The sequence below is a fragment of the Suillus paluster genome (genome assembly GCF_016628075.1).
Source record: "Suillus paluster strain FC165 chromosome Unknown EDB91scaffold_30, whole genome shotgun sequence".
NCBI classification, from domain to species: domain Eukaryota; kingdom Fungi; phylum Basidiomycota; class Agaricomycetes; order Boletales; family Suillaceae; genus Suillus; species Suillus paluster.
Window position 1 is genome coordinate 20,553 of NW_024537590.1, and position 17,476 is coordinate 38,028.

At 47.2% G+C, this 17,476-nt stretch overlaps 6 protein-coding genes across 6 annotated transcripts; 1 reads left to right on the plus strand and 5 right to left on the minus strand.

Moving 5' to 3' along the window:
• Positions 1 to 91: 91 nt before the first annotated feature.
• Positions 92 to 568, minus strand: EDB91DRAFT_1054380 (chitin synthase-domain-containing protein; the record flags this gene model as incomplete). Its single annotated transcript, XM_041313826.1, has 1 exon — positions 92 to 568. A coding segment is annotated over one exon (477 nt), but the record flags the coding sequence as incomplete, so codon positions are not given.
• A 4,157-nt stretch (positions 569 to 4,725) lies between these two features.
• On the plus strand, positions 4,726 to 7,513 carry EDB91DRAFT_1136630 (uncharacterized protein). Its single transcript, XM_041318841.1, has 13 exons — positions 4,726 to 4,774; positions 4,831 to 5,148; positions 5,212 to 5,316; positions 5,378 to 5,456; positions 5,510 to 5,666; positions 5,720 to 5,867; positions 5,933 to 6,124; positions 6,174 to 6,237; positions 6,291 to 6,409; positions 6,469 to 6,609; positions 6,666 to 6,729; positions 6,785 to 7,180; positions 7,235 to 7,513. Exons 2-13 carry the CDS (start codon positions 4,886 to 4,888, stop codon positions 7,379 to 7,381), a joined length of 1,875 nt encoding a protein of 624 aa, XP_041176534.1. The 5' UTR covers positions 4,726 to 4,774; positions 4,831 to 4,885; the 3' UTR covers positions 7,382 to 7,513.
• A 162-nt stretch (positions 7,514 to 7,675) lies between these two features.
• On the minus strand, positions 7,676 to 8,709 carry EDB91DRAFT_1329291 (uncharacterized protein; the record flags this gene model as incomplete). Its single annotated transcript, XM_041325317.1, has 5 exons — positions 7,676 to 7,747; positions 7,812 to 7,977; positions 8,030 to 8,119; positions 8,171 to 8,381; positions 8,673 to 8,709. The coding sequence occupies 5 exons, from the start codon at positions 8,707 to 8,709 to the stop codon at positions 7,676 to 7,678; spliced, it is 576 nt and encodes a 191-aa protein (XP_041176535.1).
• A 1,440-nt stretch (positions 8,710 to 10,149) lies between these two features.
• On the minus strand, positions 10,150 to 10,802 carry EDB91DRAFT_1054358 (uncharacterized protein; the record flags this gene model as incomplete). Its single annotated transcript, XM_041313822.1, has 3 exons — positions 10,150 to 10,379; positions 10,433 to 10,649; positions 10,704 to 10,802. 3 exons carry the CDS (start codon positions 10,800 to 10,802, stop codon positions 10,150 to 10,152), a joined length of 546 nt encoding a protein of 181 aa, XP_041176536.1.
• A 427-nt stretch (positions 10,803 to 11,229) lies between these two features.
• Positions 11,230 to 11,388, minus strand: EDB91DRAFT_1036963 (uncharacterized protein; the record flags this gene model as incomplete). Its single annotated transcript, XM_041312822.1, has 1 exon — positions 11,230 to 11,388. A coding segment is annotated over one exon (159 nt), but the record flags the coding sequence as incomplete, so codon positions are not given.
• Positions 11,389 to 14,517: 3,129 nt separating this feature from the next.
• EDB91DRAFT_1054322 (uncharacterized protein) lies at positions 14,518 to 14,940 on the minus strand (the record flags this gene model as incomplete). The annotated part of the gene is made up of 1 exon (XM_041313821.1): positions 14,518 to 14,940. A coding segment is annotated over one exon (423 nt), but the record flags the coding sequence as incomplete, so codon positions are not given.
• Between the last annotated feature and the right edge of the window lie 2,536 nt (positions 14,941 to 17,476).

Consider the following 17,476-nt stretch of genomic DNA (forward strand, 5'->3'; position numbering starts at 1 on the left):
GGTGGTTAATATCAGAATTCGACGCCATGGAATACCGGTTGCTGTAATGGAAGTCAGCTATAAGAAATAACATGCGCTATCAATAAAAGACCTACACGGTCGAGTCACGGGATTGCACCCCACTCTTCCACCACCTATCACGCTCAAACTCGGCCCAACGCTTCATGACAATATGCGAGGAGTCAAATTCTCCCTCCTTGTCACTATGGTCGCCACCCTTGTCACCCACAATCTGCCGCGTCTGACCCCATGAGAAGTCATCAAAATGCCAGAACACATAAGCAGGGAGGAGACCATTCCATATGGGCAGCGAAAACAAATATACAATCATCCATCCGACATACGCAACCTTGCATGACGTCACGACAATGAGAAGACCAGGTAGACCGAGGACGATGGCCAACAGCACGAGGGGAATGGTAGTATTGGCACCGCCAGGAATGATCGAGATGATGATGAGGTAAAGAGTGAAACTGATAGCCACGGGAAGGACAAGCGTTCCCAAAAGTTCCATACCCACAATGAATTGCATTGAGAAACAGAAGGTTCTGCAAAGATCACGGACCAAAAGATCTGCGAGTCACGCTTGCCTCTGTTTCCAGGTTTCGCATCATTAGCTTCAAGCGGGTTGCCAACCTTAGCGACGACAACCATGGGGACACGCTGGTTAACAAAGATCATTAGGTTAAGACCTGAATGTGGAGAAAGGGAGATGCAATGCTCCGCCAATCGGCCTGGGGCAAGACGGCCAAACCAGGCATCATGGGGAGGGGGGGATTTGAAAGAAGAAAATGAAAAAAAAAAACTCACAAGCTTCTGGTTCAGTCAGAATAAACGCGCCACAGATCTAGCTCGGATCCACCCAAAGGGCCTGAGCATGGCAATTGTCACAAGGACACTGAATGATGAAGGCTCGGCGAGAAGTTGTCGAGTGCAGAGGTAACCACTAACCTGACGACAAAGAGCAGTGTGATTGTGACCAACAGTCACATTGCCTTCTTAGGGAGCACCCCTGGGTCTGAGCGCATGAGATACACTGTAAATAGTAAAACGGTTGGTTGTACATACCTCTAGGATTGACAAGAGCAGCAAATATTATAGTGTGGATGTAAGGCCACAGCTAGAGCAAAATTTTGAGGGAAGGGAACCAGAAATGCGATTTTTTGGCGCACTGCGCGCTGCATTTTACAAGAAAAGAACGGAAAAGTGGTGGTAAAGTGTCCGCCACACTTTATTTTACTGTAAAATCCCAAGATTTTACGGGTGGCTGAGAGCTCCGGCGGCGGAATTTTACATGGACAGGGCGGGCGGGCACACTCGATCATTTTCACCAGACTAATGAAGCAAATTCTAACACTTCTGTTTGCAGGGGTGCATGTATCTACAGCTGTACATACGGGCAGAAAAAAACACTAATCACGCCGTCTTTCTGCGTGTGTGCACGCCGAAGTTCAACAGAATTGCCTTGCAACAGCATGAGGTGGTTGAACGCAAAACGGCGACACTAGGAGCCCGGCGAGCTCCGTCAGTGAGTGGTTTCAGTGCTGACAAGCAGTCCTCGAGCGCAGGTATTGGTGCAGTGCGTCCCGCAATGCGAAGGCGACGGAACAGGAGCTGCAGATCTGTGAGAACCAAGGACGCGTAGGACGCGTCAGGTTGCTGATTCGTCAGCAAGGTCACGTGCCGTTGTGTTTTACAGGTGTTTGGTAAAATAAGTCAATAAAACCAACTTTACTTCAGCTCTTGAAATCCAACTACACAACCTTCTGACCACAAGCTTTTCATTGAAGTCCAATGGGAACCCCATTGTCACATTCAACACCACTCATCATTGTAACAAACCTCTATACTGGATTATCCGTCAATGAGCAGCAGCAGCACAGTCCAAGGTATTACTGTTATTATTTTTAAAATTCTATCCTGCCTCTGACACTCCCTGGACCAACCCACCCTCTCTCATTGCTGTTGCAACCAGTCTGTGAGCAGCAACAGCAACAGCAGCCACAGCCGCAACAGCAACATCAACATCAATGGCAGCAACACAGGTATCATTATTTTATATATATAATTATCCTGCCTCTGACACTCCCAATCTGCCCCCTCTCATTGCCATTGCTGCCAGTACACAGTATGCACCCACCATGTCCTGAGGCCACAGCACCCATTAAGCAATATTTTCCCTGCCCTCTGAAATCCATCCAGTACCCTTGCACACCTCCACCACCAGATTCTACTGCTGCCTCTCCTACCACTCAGCTGTTCCTCTCCTGCCAACAGCAATGGTGACAACCACATGCACAATTGTTTCACAGCTCTTACTCACTGTTAGGTACTGTGCCAGGCTCAAGAAGCGGAGGGGTCAGGGCTTGGCTTCAGCTCTTGTGCTGCGCCCTCAGCCAAGTATGTGCCCCAAATTTGGAGCGGGTCCAACATTGTCTGACGATAGGACGAGCAGACTGCTTAGGTCTGCTTTGAGGGTCAGGAAGTAAATGCTACTAGTGGCAGACCGACTAGGAGCGGAGTGGGGAAGGCGGAGGATAGTGCAGAAGGTGGATAGGAGCAGGGGGATTAATTGGTAGAGTTGGGGAAGTAATAGTGAAGACTTAGAGCATGGCTCTAAGTCGGAGCAGAAGGTCAGAGGTGACAACAAGATGAAACTTGTGTCCAGAGGGGGCAAGGTCCTACTGAGAATTCTCACAAGTAGAGACTGTGAGAAGACAAGTAATATTAAGACTAGAGAAACTAGCTAAGTACAGGATATGTTATATACTTCTAGGTAGGAGGCAGTGATCAGTGGTACATAGCTGAAGGCTATGTATTGAATGTACAGTATGTAAGTATGACTATAGCAGAAAACATAAGAGTCAGAGCAGATATCAATATGTATGTGTCAGATCAGTAATTGAGCGGTAATAGGATTTACTGGTGATCCGGAAGTAAGGGTTATGTACCAATGGGGAAAGTATATACCTAAAAGGGGAAAGAGGTTCCAGTTGAATGGAGACATTACGGAAGGTGACTGGTCAGGCAGTTGAGCGGAAGCATAGGAGCAGATGGTCGGAAGATGATTGGACGGAGTGGAGGACGGGCGGAGCGGATATTAATATGTCAGAGCGGTCGGATCAGGTATATGACACTCACCCAATAGATGTCCACCATGACTAAAAACAGAAAGCAGGCGTTGTTGAGAGCCCTGGTTGATAGATTGTGACTTATCTCAGGGCGTCAAAGATTAGTATTGTAATTCATTAGTTCATGCAATTCAATTATCACAGTTTCAATTTTGTTTCTATTGTTGGAATTTTATCAGTTGAATTGAAACTGGCATTGTATGTCGAAATTCCGTTGAAATGATAAAATATTATTGGAAGGTACCTTGGCACTTGGAACTGTCTTTTAACGCCTTGTAAGGCACGGTCACTTGGCATTTTAGCACTGCCTTGGAAGGCAGACACAAGACCAAATGGGTCACTGCCAACTGGCTTATGGCAATTTCGGGTGTTCTTGCAAGTCAGTCATCATGCTGCCAGCAAATTGAGACCTTTCAATCCATTTTAAGGCATGGCAACCCAAAATAGATATTTCCGACATTGCCACCTCCCTTCTTGCCTGTCTCTGTTCTGTCGTCAGCCCTTATGCTGTTCATAGTCTCGTCCGCATCACCTTCGTCGTCTAACATCTTCAGTACCTCACCCCTTTAATGTTGTGCTTCTCTATGTGGTTTGAACATCCGGTTACTCTACTTTCAGTTGCAGTTTTCATAAATTCAGCGCGTCACTGGGACAATGTGTGAAATTTTCATTAAACAAGCCCGGAGTACTCTGTTTACATGTGAACAAGACTCCTTCCTACGAGTGTGGGCGTCGTCAAGTGTAGTGTGCCTCAACAAATGCGAAATGTTCCTGACAAATCTTGTGAGATGATCCTCTATGACCTCTTTGTATGTGCCTCCCAGACCTCTGGGACTCGTGTAGTGTGGCATAAGCACTACGGAGATCTTCTTCAGTTCACAGAGGTAGAGGTCCGCGTACCTCGAGAGGAATCTGGTTGGAAGTTTGGGAATTGGGCGGGAGGTTCTTGCAGGGGGGACGTCTTAGAGATAGGTTATCGCATATCAAGAAACCCAGTCTGAAAGACCGTGGGAAGCTCTAAAAAGTACTGCCAAGGGTGAGCTTCGAGAGCGTTGGTCTGGGGTGTCTAAGGGGGATGTTGCCACTGATGTTGACAGGGATGAATCAGCTTTTATGCATTTTGTTTTTATTGCCTTTCCGCTATCCGATCTGGGTCTTAAACTGCGGGCCATCAGTTTCCGATGGGAGTCCACGTAAAATGACGACTTGGTACAGCCCTTTTTGTGAATTGTGCAGGTGTCTATCAAGGACACCTGCCGTCTAGCCTAGCCTTTCTAGGCGTAATACCATGTAAACATAAGGTTTGTTTTGCTTCGTGTTCGTGTGAACGAACACGTTTCCGTTTTGCTTCGGTTTAAGGGCTGAGGGCTGAGGGCTGAGGGCTGAGGGCTGAGGGCTGAGGTGACTTGGACTAGTTCGAGTTCGCTCTGTTCACCACGATGGACAGGGTGCTGGGATTCAGACTGCGGAGCTGGGGTGAGGAGATGGCTTGCTCGTCTATCTATCCTCGTTTGTTCTACTAACTGGGCCGACGACCTGCGCTACTCTACTGACTAAGCCTCGGAATGAGCCGCTGGGCTGGGACCCCTACTCCATCAGTAACCTTAAACGAAGGGAGACACTGGTTTCTCCTATACTAGCTTAGAAACGTTTTCTACTAGGCTGTGCACATATCGTGATTAACGCCCTCTTCCAATAGTATATATACCGTCCTGTTCATGACAGGAACCACACACTGGCGTTGGACCTCCAACATGACTGATCAGCTCCCCCCATTTACTACTCTTCCCCAGCCAGAGCCAGAACCACCACAGTATTCTCTTCCAGAGACGTTCATCATCGGACGACGCAGCACCCGGCACCTTGTCCGTCCAGACCAGCTTAAGGCCCATCTTCAGCTCTTAGCGGCGTTCAGTCATCTTAAGGAGCGCGTCACCGCCAGCGAGAGTCTTGTCGCAGGATTGGAGACGGACAGCGAGAAACGTTGGGTATGGTTCGTCAATTTGGCCGTTGAACGGTATGTGGTCCAGCATTCTGAGCACGCTTTGCATCGATAACTCACTGTACTGGTGGAGCGCAGGTTTGAGAGGTGGTGCTTGACAATCAAACAATCTGATGAAGTGGAGCAACGCTTGCCACCCATTGATGTGACCATGGTATGGCATGCTTATCTTCTGAATCCGAGGCAAGCATGTCATTCCTCATGAGTGGAGCGATAGACCTTATGTTTTTGGTCGCATCTGCAGCTGGTATGCGGAAGACACCGCGCGCGTCTCCAAGCTCAAACCTCTCAAAAGTTTCACCGATTACTTCCCCACACTTCTTGTGCGCCATTACACTTTTGTGCAAATGTCCCAACGTCATTGAACCTATGCCAGGCTAACCCCGATCTGCTAACTACTGACGCACCGCAGCATGACCGCGTCTCTGCTTGGGAGCGCCGTACTAAAACACCTTATGACCCATTTACCTCTGCTGCGGTTCTCACGCACAAATCCATCGAGTGCCCTTACTGTTGTGCCACTATTCTTGCACGTATGTACCTTGTGCCTGCCTGCATGGAAATCCAGTCTGACAGATGAGCACAGCGTTCCTGCAACCTAACGGGAAGGGATATGCCCAGAGCAACTTTAGTGTTGAGTGTGAATGTGCTCACCCCATCACCAAAGAACTTCTCGGCCTGTACAAGTTTGTGAAAAACATTGTCGAGCCAACAGCGCCTGATACATACTTGGCGTGAGTGTCGCATTGCTTACGATTTCTGGCACCATGAACGACAAGCTAATATCTCATATACGCAGCGGAACCCTTCATACATCACGTAACATCCACGACACTACGCGCGGAGACACGATCACAAAGCGCGTCCTCAGCTCGAGCATTCTTTTCAAAAAGAACAAGGCAAGCGATCCCGTGGGCCGGGTCTTGACAAACGTCAAGTATGACGCTGCGCGCATGCGTACCGGGCTGAGCATACATTTGAAGCCAAGACTGTGGGTCTTTTTGTTGCAAAAAATCCATTTTTTTTCAATTGAGGGACAGGTTAACCAAGATCATGAGTGCCTACACAGACGACAGGGTGTTTTCAATCGATCTAGTCGGTGCTGTGAGTAGATTCTCAACATTTATCGTAAGCCGAGGATTGATAGATGAATCTAGGTCCTCCGGCAAGCCTCGTTCGTGAAGAAAATGGTCGATCTTGGGTGGACGGAGCCAGAATATTTCTCGAGCGAGGCGGACACGGTGGCACTACAACACTGCGTAGCTCGGTATCACGCGTGCGTGCTTTGTGCATTTTCTCTGCCAACCGCACAAGAACAAGAACATCGTTTTGCAGCTTCTTGGGCCTCATGGCAGAATCGCCTGCGTCGTTCTTTGTGCCCACGCTCGACATCGACCTCGGGTGGCATACTCACCAGCTCATGGCGAGTCGGTATCAGAACGACTGCCTTGCATTCGTAGGACGATATGTTGATCAGTGGGTGTTGTCACGAGTATGCTATGCAACACACATGATAAGTGTTCATTTTTCAGCGATGATAAAGTGGAAGAAGGTGAACTCGCAACCTCCTTCGACCTTACTTGTCGAGCTTGGAATGTAAGCTACTTTCCTTGAACAACGATAACTTGATTCAAACCTCTACAAATCTTAGGACCACTATCACGTTCCCTACATGCACTGCGGGTGTCCACTCCCAGGAGACACGATTGGTCAAAAGCTCCGACGTATCGTCTCCTCCTCCCAAGACGCCAACATGCTCCTACTCCCTCCCCAGTCAGACGCACGCGCTGCCACTCACACAAGTGATCACAACGCCGTATTTGCGCTGCATAACATGTCCGCGAGCCTGCGGCGCCGGGAGAAATGCGCGCGCAAGGCAGAATCGCGGAGACTGCAGGCAGAGCAGAATGGGAGGGTGGTGAGAAGGGATGAGAATGTTGATCACGGGATTGCATTTTTGTATCCTGTGCCGATGTATTCTTATTATCCTGGTGGATGCGTTGCCGCTACTGGTAGCGTGGTGAAGGGAGGTTTGGGCTGTGCCATGGTGAGCGTTGTTGTTGTGTTCGGAGGACGAGAGGAGCTGATATCAAGTTTGCAGGGCGCAGGTGGCTGCGCGACTGGTATAGCTTGTAGCATGTCTGCTGCCGGTGCCTGCGGCACGGGATGTGGTGGAGGCGGCGGCTGTGGAGGTGGAGGTTGCGGTGGAGGTGGAGGTTGCGGTGGCGGTGGATGTAGCGGTAGGTAAGTCAGACTGTCTGCCATACTATCTTTTTTTTTGGTGGAACAATATCTTGAGTGCCCTATGTAATTTCCTTGCTGTAATCTTTCACTAGTATGAAGATGTCCATTAGATATCAGACTCCTAAGTCAGACAAGCCTAACAAGGGTCGGGCATCTGGTGCCATGAACTCGATAACGGGAAGACAGAAGAAAAACAGATAATGTACATCTTGATTTTCAGAGCATCACGACAAGCTAACTATTGTACACTGAACCTTGACCTTATTTCTGACATGCAATTTCTCCACGCATCCTCCAATCAGTGGATGAGAGACCCTCTCGGCTTTCTGAGCGATTCTGCGATTCCTAGGAACGTTTCGGCAAGTTGGATCTAGTAAGGATAGAACAAAATGTGTGTTAATCATGCTTAGTGTGAGTTCTTGCAGCACTCTTACCGTGTCTAAGGCCTGCGTGTATGAAGACGCGGCTGTTGCCGCTGCTGGGGCCAGAGGATCTCTTGGGGCATTGTTTTGGATGCCAAGTGCAATTTGAGTCATTCTCCGCAAGGAAGTAGAAGATCCATCTGGACCAAATGATACTGCGTGAAATGACAATGCTTTGCTAGATTGTGTGTCATAGGTTGGCAATCCAGGAAGGAAAACCAGCCACGAACCCAAGACGAACCGCGGAATGACACAAATCTTGAACAGTCTGGTCTGCGATATGGCACTCGCCATCCGACAAGAATATCATTACAGGGCTCCTGAAAACACTGTCAAAGATCTCAAACACTTTCATGGTCAGATTGACGCACCATTCTGTGCTCCAATGTTGTTCCATGACTGATTGGGCCTGCTGAACCGCAACAGTGAAGTTGGTGCCTCCATCAGCATCATAACGCAAAACAGCGTCTAGTAATTGATCGGGAGAACTGACGAAATCGTTTACGAAGGCATTTGTAATGGAAGACTGAAAAAGAATGACACTATATGAGTCGTGTCGGGCTCCTTGTTGACCGCCAACTGCTGCAGCACGGGCGTGTGGTGAGTAATTATATCGCGGGCCTTCGGGGACGTTCTAATGAACAAGTATAATCTCAGTCTCTTGGAAAAGGCTCGTGCAACGAGCTAAGTACCTAATGAACAAGTATACTAATGACTCGTTAGCTGCGTTCTAGTCGATATGTAGAGACTATGTACTCACATCTCAGTCTCTTGGAAAAGGCTGAGATGCGCTCGTGCTACCAGTGGCGTTCTTATAGTAAGCTATATAGAAACAAAAAATATATCAAATGAATAAGTGAAATATTGCAGGACACGAGCCGACATCAACGCGTCGCTCGACAATGTCCATTTTGGCTTGGGCTCGGACCACCTGTCACTCTCCCTCCTCAACCATCTCGGATCGGTCGGTCTTCTTCGTCTCTAATTGTTCGGATCGTCAGCACCACAGCACAAACCGGTAGATTATGAAAAGGGTAAAATGTGGATAAAGTGTGAAAATACACGAGAATATCACCACATTTTCTGCCAGACTCTCTTGTCTGGTAATTTGCCAAAAGTTACAGACTTTGCTATCATTATAGCGACATTAGGGATCCTCACCCCTGGGAGCTTACGGTTTATGCTTATCCGTGCTTATGCTCACACCCCCCAATACTATCCAATTCGTACGTAGGTGTAAACAAACCAAAATAAGTCACATGCGCTGCCGTGTCAGCCAAGTGCTATCGAGTGCCCTGCCAGCTTGTAATGCAAGTTCACGGATATTTAGTTACATCTGTTGAAATGCTAGTAGTTCTTCAACCAATTGCCGTCGCTTTGCCTCACCATCCTGCTCATCATTATCCATAGGAGGATCTGCAAGTCCTCTATCATCTTGTTCCTCCTCTCAAGTATGTGCAGCAGCAAAATGACTCCCCTTTGCAGCTCCTTCAACATCAATAACAAGGTTATGCAAAATGATAGCAACAGTCATCCATTGACATGCTGCTCGATGTTGGTGTTTCGAGTTGATCCTGATGCGAAGTCCCCTCAAGCACTGCCAGTGCTTTTTCAAAGCACCCATGCAATGCTCAGAGTGCACCCTAAGACGGGCCACAGCCCCATCAAATAAGATGTTTTCTGGAAGGAGCGAAGCAGGCCGTTTGTAGGCATCAGCACGGGTATACCTGCGGGTATCAAGAGCTCTACCCGTACCCATACCCGTGTACCCGCGGGTACTAACAGGTGTGGGTACTGACGGGTACGGGTCTCAGGATGGGTATCGAGATGGTGACTCAGAGCTTTGCATTCACGGGCCACGGCGGATACATGTAGTGCTACTATGATAAAACTATCGAGTCCCATCCATCCTCGAGCTCTTTTTCATCACCTTCGACATCTGGTAAACAAGCTACAGGTAAGACATCCTTATCCTTGACAAGCCCTAACAGGCTCCAACAACCAAGACACAGGAGTGCGTGAGTGGTTTGAGTCAAAAGTCGAGACCGTACGTGTGACAACAGCAAGCAACCATGGGAGAACACGCTCAACATCAACAGATGTAGCTGCGAACACAAGGTTAAAAATAGTAGTAAACGAGAAAAAAACACATGCACCTGGAATAGTCAAGTAATCAAGCACCATACACAACAGGCAAGGATAGGTAGTGCGATGCTGCATCCACCAGACAATAACATTGTCGATGTTGTCCTCCATGGGTGCATTGAGATAGGAATCCAATTCATTATGGTGTGACAGTGAGTGCTTCGTCTTTGCGAGAGCGGGCAAATTATCGAAAATGTTAGCATGTTCATCCTGTCAAATGTACATGAATTGATAGCGAGAACGAAAAAATGAGGAGATGCACCTTGTTTGTCACACCTGCAGTACCTGCTCTCCCCTCCTCAGCAACCGGTGTGGGCAAACAAGATTTGTACGAGCACTCGTATACTTGTTGAACAATGTTGCGGGCCGTGGAAATCCAGTCGTCCTGCCATCTCGCGGATGTGAAGTAGTCTAGCTTGTAGCATGGGTGTAGGACTGGTGGGGTGAAAAGAATCAGAATCAGAACAACAGGACAAGTAAAAACTTACTCATCACTATCCAGTATGTTTCAGATTCATCAGTTAGTGAGTAGTACCTATTGAGAGTTATCTTTGCAACGTGGAGGGCAGCACGAATAGCAGGGTGAAGTGTTTGTGTCTTAATGATGCCATTGGTGAAGACGGTGTTGATGTGATCCATCGCGGGAATCACCATCGCAAGGTTTGGTGTTCCACACGAAAAGAACAATGTAGTGTGCTTGAGGATCTACCAAACAATGTGTTAGTGTTATGGTGACATGTGACATGACATGTGACATACCTTGAGAACATCATCCAGCTCATACGTGCCCAATCCCAGTTTTTGTGTGTCTGTCACAGCATCCAGAGCCTGCTGATATTTGATTGCAAACTCCAGCATGTTGAAGGTGGAATTCCACTGTGTCGAAACATCACAAGGCATCATCCTCACAGGAAGCTTCAAGTCTATCAACTTTTGCTTCCACTCGGGCAGGAGAAAGGTCGACGAATGTACAATTTTGTACGCAAGTTTTCGTAGCTGGTTCAATCAGTGAGTGCCTTGGTTGGTGTTCTTTGGTTGATGAACTTACTTTGACCAGAACAAATCTAATTGGACGAATATTCTCCTCAAGTTGTTCCTGCTCTTCTTCTGTCATGTTGCCAACCTCGTCAGTCCAGCTGTCAGTGTCGTTGATGTCATCAGCGTTGGGATCGCCGTCACCATTTTCAGCTATGGTAGCCTCATCTTCAACCTCGATTTCTTCCACTATGGCCTGCAGCTCCTTCTCAGAGCTTCCTAGGTACTCATTGGCTTGCTTTTTTGGTACGTCAAATTGTTTAAGTAGGCTTTTGGCTATGAGATTGACTATATGCAAGAAACAGCGGGTCCGTGCTGTTTTGCTGCCAAAGTGGCCCACCATGTCCGCGAGCTCGGTAATCATGGTATCGTTGCTTGAGGCATTGTCGGCCGTGATGCTAAGGATCTGTTGAGGATGTGAGTTCATTGTAGTATATATAATATGGCGGGAATCCATACCTTGTCCGAAATGCCAAAATCTGACAGTACAAGTGCAAATGCCTCTGCGAGGTTGAGTCCCGAGTGTGATTTTGTGACCTCCACAATATTGAGGAGCATTGCGAGCGGCTCACCCTCATACTCAAGATGGACCATGATTGCCACGAAAGCTTTGTGATTTGGGGATGTCCAAGCATCCGTTGCAAAGTTAATGTCACCATCGTAAGTTTGCAACATCTGTGCTATTCGCTGCCTGACATTTGCAAAAACCAGCTTAACATCTCGAGAGACTGTTGATGGTGATGGAATATGGTATTCGGGCCTTCCGGTCTTCATCAGTGCCTGAAACCCGCGATCATTAACAGTTTCGAAAGGTCGCAAGCTCTCCGCAACCCATCAAACAATTTCAGCGCGGGCCTCTGTCTTTGAGTGCTGCCTATTGGAGTAAGTTACCTTCCCTTTACCTTTTCTCTCGAATGCTGAAGTTATTGAGCCTGTTTGGAGTATGCTTCGCACTACTGTTTCATGTGCTGACTCTGCAGTCCCAGAACCCTGTGCAGCTTGATATGCAGCCTCGCCCCAGCAATTTTTAGTGTGCTTGGCCATGTTACTCGTGGACTTGGCATCTCCCTTATTGAGGTAGCGGCAGACACGCTGCTTACACCCTTTGGCCATACACTTGAAGACATGTGAACGACGGCCACCGGTATACTCAATACTCGGAACGGGTTCAAAAAAGGCATACACGGGTGAGGACCATCCTTTTTTCAGCCGTTCTGCATCAAATAATGATTATTTGAGTTAGTATAGTCATTCACCACACACCAAGCTCCGTGTCTGATGACTCTGTTTGTGACTCTGCATCACTGTGCTTTGAGTTTACGGACTCGATGTCTGAGTCAATGACAATAGTGTCCTCGTACAATGATTGTTCTTCCTCTTCAGTTCAAACACTGGCTCGATGGTGAAGATTCAGTTGACTATCAGGAGTATCAGGTGGGGGACTCGGAGATGAGGTGACAATGAATTCATTTAATGTTGAAGGTGCCTTCTTAGATTTCTTTGGTTGTTCCTTACGGCTGAAACTGCTGGCCTTCCTTTTCAGCTTCATGCTTCCATCAGCGATGGCCTGGGCTGCTTTTTCCGTGAGCTTGGTGACACGCTTGCCAAACATAGCTGCCAAGGGAGGTAGTGCGTGAGATTTCGGAAGTTTTTTTTAGTCATGTTTGATATAATTAAGATTGGCTACTGTACAGTTGTATTAAGTTAAAGTTTTGTTAAAATATAGGCTCATGACCCGTTTTGGATTGGACGGGTACCAGGTACCTAGTAGCTGTACCCATACCCGTACCCGTGAGGTACCCGTACCTGTGATGCGTGCGGGTTACCCGTACCCATGACAATGCCTAGATGAGGGTCATCTGGTCAAGGTTGAAGGTGAAGGTCATGATGAGGGTCATCTGGGCGAGGTTGAAATGTCTACATAATTTGGTAGTTAGATTTCTGTAAATGTTCTTGAAATGCATTGTACCTCTGCTATACCCAAAGAATGAAATCATCGAGTTCCGGGTAACTAATACTGATGTCCGGGTAAATAATACCGACGTCCGGGTAACTGATATCGAGTTCCGGGCATCAAGTACCAAGTTCCGGGTAACTGATATTGACATCTGGGTAAGGTAGACCTTGCGCTGTTTCAGCAAACATCACATGCTGTGACCAAAGTGTGACGTGTATGTTGGCTGGACGGGTAATCCTTCCGAGACCGAAAAGTTCGGTCAAAATTCCTATTATGGACAGCATAGATAAACTATGGACTTTGAGTAAGTACTGTACTGGTAAGTAAGTAGTGTAGTTTGATGATAATGTAGATGTGTATGTATTGTAGTATAATAAACAAAATTCACCTAGATTATATGTGCTGCATCGAGCTCGGTGAAGATTGAACCAGGGAGAAAACGGTGTCCACAATATTTCTTTGCTGCCCAAGCAGCTTGGCTCCCATTTAGGCCTTTGTGATACGCATCCATAAAGCGCCGTGATCTGATTGCAAATCTGCGCAGTAAGTCCAAATCAGAAAATGACTCATCTTCCAAATTGTGTGATGGCTTACCTCTGCATGCTGGCGATAGGAACAGAATCCAGCGCCTTAACCACATTAATCTCCAGGTCACTGTCCTTCGTTGACATGGGGTAGGTGCGATAAATCCATTTCGCAAAACCCCAACATTGCTCGATAAAGTTCAACTCACAATGGAACTTTGGCAGAAACATGACCTGAAAACCCCCTAGCCTTGCAAGTGGTCTCCAAGAGTGACTCGACATTTTTGAAATCAGGCTGACAATAGAGAATATGACGGCAGCAACAATCTGTTGCTCCAGCTGCACACTCGAAGTTTCTACACTGGGCCTTTAGCTTTTCGACATCAAAACCACGTTCCATCAAAATTACTGCCATGCCTTTGAACAGGCCTGACTTCTTGTGCCCCTCTGGCCAATAAAACTCCTGGGGTGCTCCATCATGAAAACCATCGGCCATGCGAACTTTCTGCTTTGTTGGCTTCCCGTCAGGGCCACAGATCGGTTTTCCTTGTGCGTCCCATACTGGTGTGTCGACCCCCCAGTGTCTGCAACCTTTCAGCATCTGACGAGCGGATATTGCATCATCAGCTCTTTTCAGGTGAGTCGAAGTGTTATCAAAAATAAAGATGTGGTCATCATTGGGATAATCTTTTTCCAGGATCATCATCGCTTTTTCAGCATGCCGAATAATTTCATCATTGGTAAAATACCCATCTCTTGCTTTTCCCACATGGAAGAGGATGTGTGCTGATTGTGTTCCATCATGCGATCGTAACCAGCCGTAATCCGCGGATACAAAGTCTACTGCCATGAGAGACACCCCCTGTCCTTTGGGCTGCGGTGTGCTTTTTTCATCCTTGTGTACCCATCGCTTTTGGCAGCGGTCGTGTACGTAGAACATGGACTCGTCATGGAACCATACCACAGTACGTCTTTCTGACATTGACTGTCCCTCGTCAAGCTTCGCAGGATCTACAGGCGACCATTTTCGCATTTTTGATTCCAGTGTATACCATGCAGGTAGAAATATGTTCTGTCGGTAGTTGACAACATCCTCTTGTTCATGACCATCGACATATTGCCCATTTTTGGCAGTAGTCCAGTGAAAACCGCAAGTCTTCATCCAGGACTGAGCTGTCGCTAATGAAACTGTCTTTGACAGATTGTATTGGTGTTGTATGTCTGGTTTTGCAAGATGTTCGATGATTGCCGAGGCTGTGACGAGTAACTCGTCCTTCAAATCCTCATCCTCAATCCATGAATTGCTCTGCTCTCGGCTGCTCTTGGACATTGGTAGGTTCCTGCGGTCCTGGATGTAGGCCTTTGACCACTCCCACACCTTTCTAGACATGTATGGCCCCTTCCTGATGAACTGTGCAGTTTGCAGTGCTGCAGCAGACCATGCCACACCCTTTGCGAATGCACGGAGGAAATATTCCATCCATGACAAGCGCTTTTCAAGAATGGAGGTGAGTCCAGTCGGGTGAAGAAGGTTTTCGAGATCGCTTAGAGCAAGTCTTGCTGAGTCGAGGCTGGGTGGAGTGCGTGCATCAATAGAATGCCATGGGAAGATAAATTCCTTCTCTCCTAGACTTTCCTTCGGCAGAGGACTAACGCGAGCCATGTCCCCATGCCCAAAATTCTCTGTGTTAGCAGCCGAGAACTCATGCACAGCTCCCTCAAACATCTCATAGCCCTCACTCGGTCCATGCTCAATCTCGATGCACACCTCAGCATCCCAATTTAACTCCAAGTCGTTGCAGTTGGAATTCAAGTCACGGTCCAAATCCGAGTCCGATGAGTCTGAGCTCGAGTCTGATTGATCTTCCATGGGTATGTCCAGGGCTTCCTTAGTGACAACAGGCAACTGAATGTCTGGTCTATATTCGTGATGTGAGACTAATACAGGAATAGTCATGTCTACTGTAGGGCACTGAAAAAAGAAGGCATTAATTGTCAGTGATGCAGAATATTTGAGTATGTTCAATATTCACCTTGTTCTCCTTGTCTACTTGTGCTGAAAACTTCCTCTTCTTTGCATGCTGCCCAAGGTTTTCAAGGGCCGAGCGCACCTTCGATGAGCGTTTGGGCATTCCAGCAGTGAAGAGGGTGGAAGTGTCGCTCCAGACGTCGCTAACGGCATCTGTGGCGGCAAATTTGGACTCAGTGGAACTCTGATTACCTCTGTAGACTAAAAAATACACATCTTCTCTCTAAACACAGCGTGAACAAACAATCAGTGACAGATGATTTGTAGCTAGAGCTATCCTCTACAACATATCCGTCTCTGATTTTCTCAAACTAGTCCTGTTACCCTTCGTATACATGATCAATACTTTTGTAACACTTTATCACGCTTTATCACGTGACATTTGCTGAAACAGCGCAAGGTCTACCTTAACTGATATTGAGTTCCGGGTATTTCGTAAATTGGACAAATGACCGAGTACCAAGTTCCGAGTTCTGGGCATTGAGTGCCAAGTACGGAGTTCCAAGTTCCGGGCATCGAGTACCGAGTTCCAGGCATCGAGTTCTGAGTTCCGGGCACTGAGTTCTGGGCATCGAGCACCAAAACACGAAACTAAAATACAACATTTCATAAATTGAACAAATCACCAAGTACCGAGTTCTGAGTTCCGGGCATCGAGCACTGAAATACAACTCGGTGCCTGGAACTCGGAGCTCAATGCCTGGACCTTGGAACTCGGTACTTGGCCCTCGATGCCCAGAACTTGGAACTCGGTACTTGGTGATTTGTTCAATTTACGAAATGTTGTATTTTAGTTTCGTGTTTCGGTGCTTGATGCCCGGAACTCAGTGCCTGGAACTCAGAACTCAATGCCTGGAACTCGGTACTCAATGCCCGGAACTCGGAACTCCGTACTTGGCACTCGATGCCTGGAACTCGGAACTCAGAACTTGGTCATTTGTCCAATTTATGAAATACCCGGAACTCAATATCAGTTACCCGGATGTCGATATCAGTTACCCAGAACTTGGTACTTGATGCCCGGAACTCAATATCAGTTACCTGGACATTGATGGATGTTACCTGGACATTGGTGTCAGTTACCCGGACATCGGGATTAGTTACCCGGAACTTGGTACTCGGTATTAGGTACTTGGTGATTTGTCTAATTTATGAAATGTTGTATTCAGGGTTTCGTGTTTCTCATTTCGGTGGTCGATGATAGGTGTATGCACTCATACAGTGGGTATGTACTGGTTTCTACATCAGCACACTGATTAGTATGTTATCCAACTATCTCAGCCCACTGATGTTTATAACACTCATTCTTCTGGGCCCACCCGTCTATATTATATCAACCATCTCGGCCCACCCATCTATATAATATACTACTACCTCGGCCCATACGTCTATATAATATACTACCACCTCGGCCCATACATCTATATGATACGTATCTGGGCCCACCCGTATATGTGATATCCAACTACCTCAGCCCACCCATCTATATAATATCTAATAAATCGCTCTCTTGGCCCACCCGTTTATATGATAACAATTACCTCGGCCCACCCATCTACATGATATACCCCTAAGTCAGCCCACCCATCTACACAATATACTACTACCTCGGCCCACCTGTCTATGTAATATACCCTATGCCGGCCCACCCGTCTATCATATATAATAAACTGCTCCTCCGGCCCACCCGTCTATATAATATACTACTACCTCGGCCCACCCGTCTATATCATATATAATAAACTGCTCCTCCAGCCCACCCATCTATATAATATACTACTACCTCAGCCCACCTGTCTATGTAATATACCCTACGTCGGCCCACCCGTCTATATAATATACTACTACCTCGGCCCACCCATCTATATTATATATAATAAACTGCTCCTCCGGCCCACCCATCTATATAATATACTACTACCTCGGCCCACCCGTCTATATCATATATAATAAACTGCTCCTCCAGCCCACCCGTTTATATAATAAT